Below are 9,530 nucleotides of genomic sequence, written 5' to 3'. Positions count from 1 at the left end.
TTGTGGTTGGCTTTGTTGAGTCACACGCCCATGAATCAAGCCAATCATGAATCAAGATGTTAGAACCAACATGAATTATACAGTTGACTAGGCCTGGTGACATGCTTATCTCTGTGATCTGGGGTGAGAACAGGGCCAGATAAAGTGGGATAAGAATGCCTATGGGGAACATGGAAAATAGCCAGAAATTCACTACAGGTGAATTTTCTGATTTTTTACCAAGGCAATAGCAGATAGCCATCTTTGCATATCATAATTTCTCTTTAACAATTGCCCTGTGGAAAACTACTAAAGATAGGATTACCACCCATAGTGATAACTTGCTGGAAGCTATGTAACAGTGTTACACTTATAAAATATGTATGCATTCAATTATTTATCACACAATAATTTATCAGACCCTCTGGTGAGTGAAAGAGACAGTTAAGAAATGACAGACTCAAGGACACACAACAGACACAAAATGTATACTGGTGGTAGAAGGTTTTGGTTAGTATCCTCTGGCTAGTTAAGGAAAGGAGCTTCGCCTGCTCTCTTCTCCTTGGAGCAGTTGGCCCAATTGCCTCTGAAAAGGCTGGCAGCCTCTGCCCTCTGAGCTAAGCCTAGCTCGGAAAGGCGATGTGCTTCTGCTGGACCTCGTGTCCTCCCAGTGGGTGCTTTCTGCTTGGAGCTCCTCCAGGAGGCTGTGCAGATACCTCAGTGTGAGCAGCAGCTGCCGGTCCTGGATCTTCATCTCAGCCTAGGAGAGAGGAGGCATTGGTGGGAGTGTGACTGGCACTGTCTGTGCCCATCGAGCTCCCCCATCACTGTGAGTGGAGACAAGCCCCTACCTCACACAATCCATAAATGCCATATTCCCCTGAAGCCTCAGTTTTGAATCTATGAAATAATCAAGAACAAATTACTCACCTTTTGAGGAGTGAAATGGGGTATGCCTGTAATTCCAGCACTCGGGGAGGCAGAGGCAGGCAGATCTCTATGAGTTCAAGGCCAGCCTGATCTACAAAATGTCCAGGGTGGCCAAGGCTACACAGAGAAACCCTGTATTGAAAAACAAAACAGAAAACAACAACAACAAAAACCCACACAAAACAAAACCAAAACCCAAAAACCAAACCAAACCAAACCAAAACAAAACCCCCAAATACCCAAAAACCCAAAAAACCTAACACAAAAACAAAAGAAAAAAGAAACCTCACCTTTTCAAGGCTCTAATAAGGACATGCTCTGAAGACAACATAGATACCACCACTATATCTTTAAATGTTTTGGTAACAAACAAATAATCAGTATATTAATCATGGTCCTCTGGAGGAACAGAATTTACAGAATCCATATATATGTATATTTAATAGAATATTAAATATATAAATTATTATATATTTATAAAGAATATTATAAAAATTATAAAGAAAATTATAAAGAATATTAAATATTAAATCTATTAAATATATATTTAATAGATTTAATAGAATGGCTTATAGGCTGTTGTCCAGCTAGTCCAACAATGGCTGTCTCCCAATGGAAAGACCAAGAATCTTCCTACTTTGAATAATTTAAGAAAAAAGTATCCCTCAAGTGGTGTACCCAGCTACAACTAGATAAGTATTAACATGCTAGTTACTTCTGTCATTATCAATGAAGTGAAGCCAACCCAGCAACTAAGGCATACCAGTGAAAGGCTTGGGAATACCTGGTTTTTCTAAAACTTTTTCAGAAGATCAGCAGTGTCAAAAAACAAAAGCAAAACAAAACAAAAAAATACTTGCCCTGCAATGATAAGGTAAAATTTCCCTTTTTGCTTTTAGTTTCTTATTAGCATATAGTTAAACCAATGACATGGAATTGTTTTAAATTAAAAAAAAAAGTCCCAAACATTTGATTTTACAAATAAAGACTCAGAAGCCAGATGTTGGGGTGAAAGCCTACCCCTCAGAGAGGCAGAGAAAGCATCCAGCTGACCTTACTACTCTGTCAAAAGGAAAAAGCCCTTCCTACTCAGCTCACATCCCAGAAGGAGAAAGCTCTTTTCCTTCTCTCCGCTGTCTTAAATACCCTTTAATGTTTCCCCCTTCTGTTTATTCCATGTCAGCTCGTTTCTTGCTCTGCCTCTTGACCTATGGTTAACTTTATGTGCTTCTGCTGGACCTCGTGTCCTCAGACACGAGCTTTTTACAGAAAGCTCTTGGATTTTAGGTATGTACTAGGGTTGAGCCACACCATAATTACTTGTTTAAAATAAACAGAAAGCTTTTGGGTTAAAGGTGTGTGTTAGGAATGAGCCACACCACAACAAGACACAGATTTTTTTTTCCAGTTCATAATGGGATAAAATATCCTGCAACATGCATTAAATTAGTGGACTGAACACAGAAGTAGAAAGGAGAACCCAGTTGTCTTCTATAAACCATATAACAACGTGATTTGCAACAATGTAAAGCAGGGTCAACTCTTCTCTCCAAATATTTGCTTTGAAAAAGTTACTTAATATTTTATTAATATGCTGAGTTTATTTGTTCAAATGTATTTCTATACATTCTTTTCTGTTTTGCACCCTATTTTAAATTTCATTTTGTGCTGAAGTAATTTTTGCAACATACACTGAAAAGCCACAAAATGGCAACTATCCCTCAGTATTCACGGAGGACGGTTTCAGGATTCATCCCTGTGGATACCAAGATCTAAGGGCATCCAAAAGCCTTACAGAAAGAAAATGGCAGCTTGTGTGAGCATCCTGTGTGCTTTAGGTCATTGCTAGGTGACCTGTGTCTTTGTTAGGTTTCTATCGCTGTGATAAAGACCATACTTTTCACAGCCACAGCTCCAGCTCCAGAGATCGGATACCCTCTTTTGGCCTTCCTGAGCACTTGCACTCATATACAACTGTAGGGCTGGCAAAATAGCACGCAGGTAAAGGCTTGCTGCCAAGTTTAACAAGGTGGATTGAATGTTCTCAATAAGCTCAGATATTTGTATATTAATTGGTGGCACTGTTTGGGTAGGTTGAGAAGATGTGGCCTTTGCTGAAGAAAGTATACCACTGGGGATGAGATTTGAAGTTTGAAAGTCACATGCCATTCCCAGTTTATTCTCTGCTCCCTGCTTGTAGTGGTTCAGGAATGAGCCCCCAGCTGCTTGCTCCCACACTTCCTAATTATGACAGTCCCTCCAAAACTGTAAACCAATTAAACCCTTCCTTCTGTAAGTTATTCTGGTCCTAGTGTTTCTTTCAGTCAGGGTTACTATTGCTGTGATGAAACAACACAACCAAAGCAACACCAGGGTTTATTTGGCTTATACTCCATATCACAGTTCATCATAAAAGGAAGTCAGGGCAGTAACCTCGAGGCAGGAGCTGATGCAGAGGCCATGGAGGAGTGCTGCTTATTGCCTTGCTCCCTCTAGCTTGTTCAGTCTACTTTATAACCCAAAACCAACAGTTCAGGGGTGGCCCCACCTACAATAGACTAGGCCCTCCCACATTAGTTACTAATTAAGAAAATGCCTTAGAGTCAGATCTTATGGAAATACGTTCTCAGTTAAAGTTCCCTTCTCTCAGGTGACTCTAGCTTGTGTTGAGTTGTCATAAAATTAGCCAGCACAATTGACCTCTTGTCAACTTGACACACAAATACCTCACTGTTGAGCCACAAACTTTTCTTTCTTGTTCATCCCTGCGATCACACATTAATCAACATCAATCAACATCACAATATAAAACATTTTACAAACTTAAAAAGTCCACAGTCTTTAAAAATTCAAACACTTAAAATTCAGTCTTTTAGGATGGAAGGGGAGGAGGACCTCCCCTATCAGTGGACTAGGGGAGGGGCATGTGTGGAGAAGAGGAAGGAAGGGTGGGATTGGGAAGGACAGAGGGAGGGAGCTACAGGTGGGATACAAAGGGAATAAACTGTAATAAATAATAATAAATGTTAAAAACAAAAAATTCAGTCTTTTTTTTTTAAAAAAGCAATCTACAGATTCAATGCAATTCCCATCAAATTACCAACACAATTCTTTACAGACCTTGAAAGAAAAATTCTCAGCTTCATATGGAATAACAAGAAACCTGGAATTGCTAAAACAATCCTCTACAATAAAAGATCTTCTAGAGGTATCTCCATCCCTGATCTGAAGCTGTACTATAGAGCAACAGTAATAAAAACTGCATGGTACTGGCATAGAAACAAAATGGTGGATCAATGGAATCGGATAGAAGACCTAGACATAAACCCAGACACTTATGGACACCTGATTTTTGACAAAGATGCCAAAATCATACAATGGATGCTATCTTTTTTCCAGTCTAACTGGATATCTACACGTAGAAAAATGCAAATAGATCTATATATATCACCCTGAACAAAACTAAAGTCCAGGTGGATCAAAGACCTCAATATAAAATCAGACACACTAAACCACTTAGAAGAAAAAGTGGGGAAGAGCCTTGAACTCATTGGCACAGGAGACAACTTCCTGAACAGAACACCAACAGCACAGGCTCTAAGAGCAACAATCAATAAATGGGACCTCATGAAACTGAAAAGCTTCTGTAAAACAAAGGACACTGTCATCAGAACAAAACGACTACCTACAGATTGGGAAAGGATCTTCACTAATTCTGTGTCTGACAGAGGGCTGATATCCAGAATATATAAAGAACTTAAGATGTTAAACAGCAACAAATCAAGTAATCCAATTAAAAAATGGGGTACAGAGCTAAACAGAGAATTCTCTGTAGAGGAATATCGAATGGCAGAGAATACACTTAAAGAAATGCTCAATGTCCTTAGTCATTAGGGAAATGCAAATCAAAAGGACCCTGAGATTTCACCTTACACCCATCAAAATGGCTAAGGTGAAAAACTCAAGTGACAACACATGCTGGAGAGGTTGTGGAGAAAGGGGAACCCTCCTCCACTGCTGGTGGGAATGTAAACTTGTACAACCACTCTGGAAATCAATCTGGTGCTGCCTCAAGATCCAGCCATACCACTCCTAGGCATATATCCAAAAGATGCTCAAGTATACAACAAGGACATCTGCTCAACCATGTTTGTAGCAGCTTTATTTGTAATAGCCAGAAGCTGGAAACAGCCCAGATGCCCCTCAGTTGAGGAATGGATACAGAAATTGTGTTATATTTACAGAACAGAATATTATTCAGCAATTAAAAACAAGGAAATCATGAATTTGCAGGTAAATGGTGGGAACTGAAAAAGATCATCCTGAGTGAGGTATCCCTGAAGCAGAAAGACACACAGGGTATATACACAGGGTATATCCACTCATAAGTAGATATTAGACATATAAAATAGGATAAACATACTAAAACCTGTTCACCTAAGAAAGCTAACCAAGAAGGAGGACTCTGACTAAGTTGCTTAATCCCCATTCAGAAAGGCAAAGAGGATGGACATCGGAGGAGGGAGAAAACAGGGAACAGGACAGGAGCCTACCACAGAGGGTCTCTGAAAGTCTCTACCCTGCAGGGTATTGAGGCAGATGCTGGGACTTATAGCCAGACTTTGCTCAGAGTGCAGGGAATCTTATGAATGAAGTGGGAGATAGTGAGAACTGGAGAGGACAGGAGCTCAACAAGGAGAGCAACAGATCCAAAAAGTCTGGGCATAGGGGTGTTTTCTGAGACTGATACTCAGGCCAAGGGCCACTCATGGAGATGGCCTGGAACCCCTGCACAGAGGAAGCCCATGGCAGCTCAGTGTCCAAGTGGGTTCATAGTAATGGGGACAGGGACTGTCTCTGACAGGAACTGATTGGCCTGCCTTTGCTCACCTCCCCCAAGGGGGGAACAGCCTTACCAGGACACAGAGGAAGACAATGCAGCCACTCCTGAGACCTGATAGACTAGGATCAGAGGGAAGGAGAGGAGGACCTCCTTTATCAGTGGACTAGGGGAAGGGCACGGGTGGGGAAGAGGAAGGGAGGATGGGATTGGGAGGGGAGGAGGGAGGGAGCTACAGGGGAGATAGAAAGTGAATAAACTGTAATTAATAAAATGAAAAATAATTTAAAAAATCCAAAGTCTCTTTGAAATCTAAAATTTCTTCTTGGAGCAGCCTTACCAGGCCACAGTAGAGGACAATGTAGCCAATTTTGATGAGAACTGATAGACTAAGATCAGAAAGGAGAGGAGAACCTCCCCTATCAATGGACTTGGGGAGTGGCATGCATGCAGAAAGGGGGGGGAGGGTGGGATCGGTGTTGGAGGAGGGTGGGGCTTATGGGGGGTTATAAAAAAAAAAAAAAGTAAAAAAAAAAAAAAAACCCCCTACCCCCCCCCCCCAAAAAAAATTCAAAGTCTCTCAACTATGAGCTCCTGTAAATTACAAAAATAAGTTAAACAGTTTCTTACTCAAGAGGGAAGAACAAGGGCACTGTAACAATCAGATCAAAGCAAACCAAACTCTAACAGTATAAATAGCTCAAGGTCCAATATCTGGGATTCACTCATGTTTTCTGGGCTCCTCCAGAGAGCTTGGGCTACGTCTCTGGCTCTGCCTTCTGCTGCACACAAAGTTTGTCTTCCAGGCTGCTGCTGTTCTTGGTGATTTTCCCATGGTACCAGCATCTCCAAAATGCCTGGTTCTTCTCCTGCAACTGGGCTGCACTTTCACCAATAGCCTTTCCTGGGCGCTTTTCATGGTGCGAAGCCTCATCTTCTCAGCATAACCCTTTTAATCCTGGGCCTTCAATAGCTACTGAGGCTGCACCGTCACCAAAGACATTTCCTGGCCTCTCAGAGCTCAAAGCCTTGGTTGCTCTTTATGACCCTTTCATGGCTTCAAAACCAGTACCACATGGTGACTCTCACACTACCCAAGTTCAGCTGCCAGCTCAAGGTACAACCCTAACACAGCTTCAGCACACTGTCTCTGTGGAAACACTTCCCAGCACATTTCACCTCAATGCTAATGCTCTCTCCTTAATCACCACCAGTGTCTCAGCTCCAGCTGACCAGCATCAATTGTCTCAGTAAAGCAAAGATTTTACCTCAGTGGTTCTGGTCTCTTGTTCATCGTTCTTTAGCCCCAGCTGACCAGAACCATAGATTCTCAACCCACTCTTTTTGGAACTTCACAGGCCAGGCCTCCATCATTTACATTGCTCTCAACGTTCTTACCTTCCAAGATCTCACAGAAAAGTTCACCAATCTTTGAATCCTCAATGGCTTTTCTAGCTCAAAGTTCCAAGTCTTTGTACAATCCTACCCCAAAACAACATGGTCAGGACTGTCACAGAAATAACCTATGATCCCGGTACCAATTTCTATCCTAGTTAGGATTATTATTGCTGTGATGAAACACCATGTCCAAAGCATCTTGGGGGAGGAAAGGGTTTATTTGTCTTTTCACTTCCATATCACTGTTCATCATCGAAGGAAGTCAGGAGAGAAACTCAAACAGGGCAGGAACCTGGAGGCAGGAGCTGATGCAGAGGTCGTGGAAGAGTGCTGCTTACTGGCTTGCTAATCATGACTTTTGGAGCCTGTTTTCTTATTTATAGAACCCATAATTACCAGCCCAGGAGTGGCACCACCCACAATGGGCTAGGGCCTCCCTCAACCATTACTAGTTAAGAAAATGACCTACAGCTGAAGACATTTTCTCAAATTCGGTTCCCTATTTCCAGAAGACTCTAGCTTGTGTCAAGTTGACACAAAACTAGCTAGCACAAAATATAATCTAAAACCTTTGTTTTTGAAAGCAGAATCAACTATAGTTAAAACTCTGTCCCACCACAGCCCAAGTTATCCCACAACAAAACTATGCTTTTCACATTCCCCAGGAAGCCACTGGAGGTGGCTCTCTGACAGCACAGAAGCACACTGCTTCAGAGATGCAGATGTTCAAGGGTTGAGGAAGTAATTAAATCACAACTGAATCCTAGAAATGACCTCTATCACCACTAGGGGTAAGAGATTTTTCATACTTTGTTTCTCTTTACAAAAGATAATTATTAAAATTATTCTTCCACTAAAAATAGTGTTTAAGAGGGCTGGTATCTGTTCAATGGTAGAACATTTCATGTGATAGGTCCTGGGATTCAGGTATAATGCTGCAAAAAGAAAAGTGATTTTTTTTGTGTGTTTGTGTGCCAACCTGATCACCTTACAGATGCTAAGTCCAAGTCTGTGCTGAGAGGGCCAGCTGTGCAGCTGGGGTGCCTGTGGCTTGTAAGCAGCTTCAGCAGCATCAGCTGTGACCCCCAACCCCATGAGGAATCCTGTCTGGGTTGTCTCCCAGTTGGCCTGTTGCCTAGCAACCCACAAAGGTCTACTGAGATGATCTTGTCTGTCCCTCTCTCCTCTGCTGTTCATGCACGGTGTCCTCCTCTCTTGGCTGCTGTGGACACACCTTTGGGGATGCTACTTTATTTTGGGACCTGGAGAAAACACTCCCGTGAAAGGCATGGCGCCTGGCTTCCCAGGTAACATTGCATAGATACTCAGGAGAATTGGTGACCCATGGGATAAATCTTTACCAACTGGAAACAGGAGACAGGAGCAAGCTGTACAAGCGAAAGTTTTCCTGCTCACTCCTCTAAGGCACAGTTGGTTTCAACACTCAAGAGGAAGTCCCACAGGCCAACTGGTTCCTTCTGGCCCCTTCTGCGGTGGGAGCTGGTTTCAGTACTCATGGCCCAGCCAAGCCCAGCATCAATTTTGCCTCTACTGGCCTTTATTATTCTCATCTCCCTGAGTTTGTACCTCCACACATATCCTTACTCTCATTTCTGTCCGCACCTCTGTTCTCCTAGCTAATGTGATAGGTGTTCTCTGTGTCCCCCAGGGGTCAGGTTTAACTCTTGGTACCAAGCACTCATAAGATACATGACAGACATCTCTCACTGAACAACCCCCATCCTGTTGGCATTATTTTTACCTTCATCCTGTGATTAAAGAAACTGAGGCTCAGAGAGGTAATGGCACTAACTAGAGGCCACCCAGCAACAGTGCTGGGTACTGTGCCAGCACCCAGTACAATGTTAAAACCAGTCTGGCCAGCACCTAGTGTCTCCTATGTAGGCCATGACCCAGTTTCCCAGCTCCTAAGAATTCCACTGTGCTCTGTGTGGCTGCCCCAGGTAGGGGTGTCTGTAGCACCCAAACGTTAGCCTGAAGCCCCTTGTTTCAGCCAGTGAGGTCCTGGGAAGGGTGTGTGTGTGTGTGTGTGTGTGTGTGTGTGTCCAGAAGCCTTGGAAATACAGGGAGACATGACAAAGCAAAAGAATCGGCTTACCAGCTCCTCCCTCAGCCACTCCAGGGTTGGCCCAAGATCCATATCTGGCTTTCCTGGTATTTCCATCTCAGTGTCCTTAATAGAGTCCTTGGCAATGACTTGGTTACAGGCCTAAGGGACCTTTGACTTGTGTCATCACCAGCTTCCTTCTGTTTGCTAGCTGAGTAGCTAAGGGTAGATTAATGAGAGTAGGACGTTGTTTGTGTTGGAAAATGTAACTTGGGTTTTTTTTTTTTTTTTTTTTTTTTTTTTTTTTTTTTTTTT

At 42.6% G+C, this 9,530-nt stretch overlaps 1 protein-coding gene across 1 annotated transcript; it reads right to left on the bottom strand.

Annotated features, from left to right (window-relative positions):
- Nucleotides 1-508: 508 nt before the first annotated feature.
- CUNH20orf202 (chromosome unknown C20orf202 homolog) lies at nt 509-9,392 on the bottom strand. The gene is made up of 2 exons (XM_055602573.1): nt 9,267-9,392; nt 509-739 (listed from the first exon to the last, which is right to left on the bottom strand). Exons 1-2 carry the CDS (start codon nt 9,330-9,332, stop codon nt 509-511), a joined length of 297 nt encoding a protein of 98 aa, XP_055458548.1. The 5' UTR covers nt 9,333-9,392.
- Between the last annotated feature and the right edge of the window lie 138 nt (nt 9,393-9,530).

This window comes from Psammomys obesus, unplaced genomic scaffold, assembly GCF_907164565.1.
Source record: "Psammomys obesus unplaced genomic scaffold, mPsaObe1.curated_primary_1811, whole genome shotgun sequence".
NCBI classification, from domain to species: Eukaryota; Metazoa; Chordata; class Mammalia; order Rodentia; family Muridae; genus Psammomys; species Psammomys obesus.
This window is presented reverse-complemented; position numbering and strand designations above follow the sequence as displayed.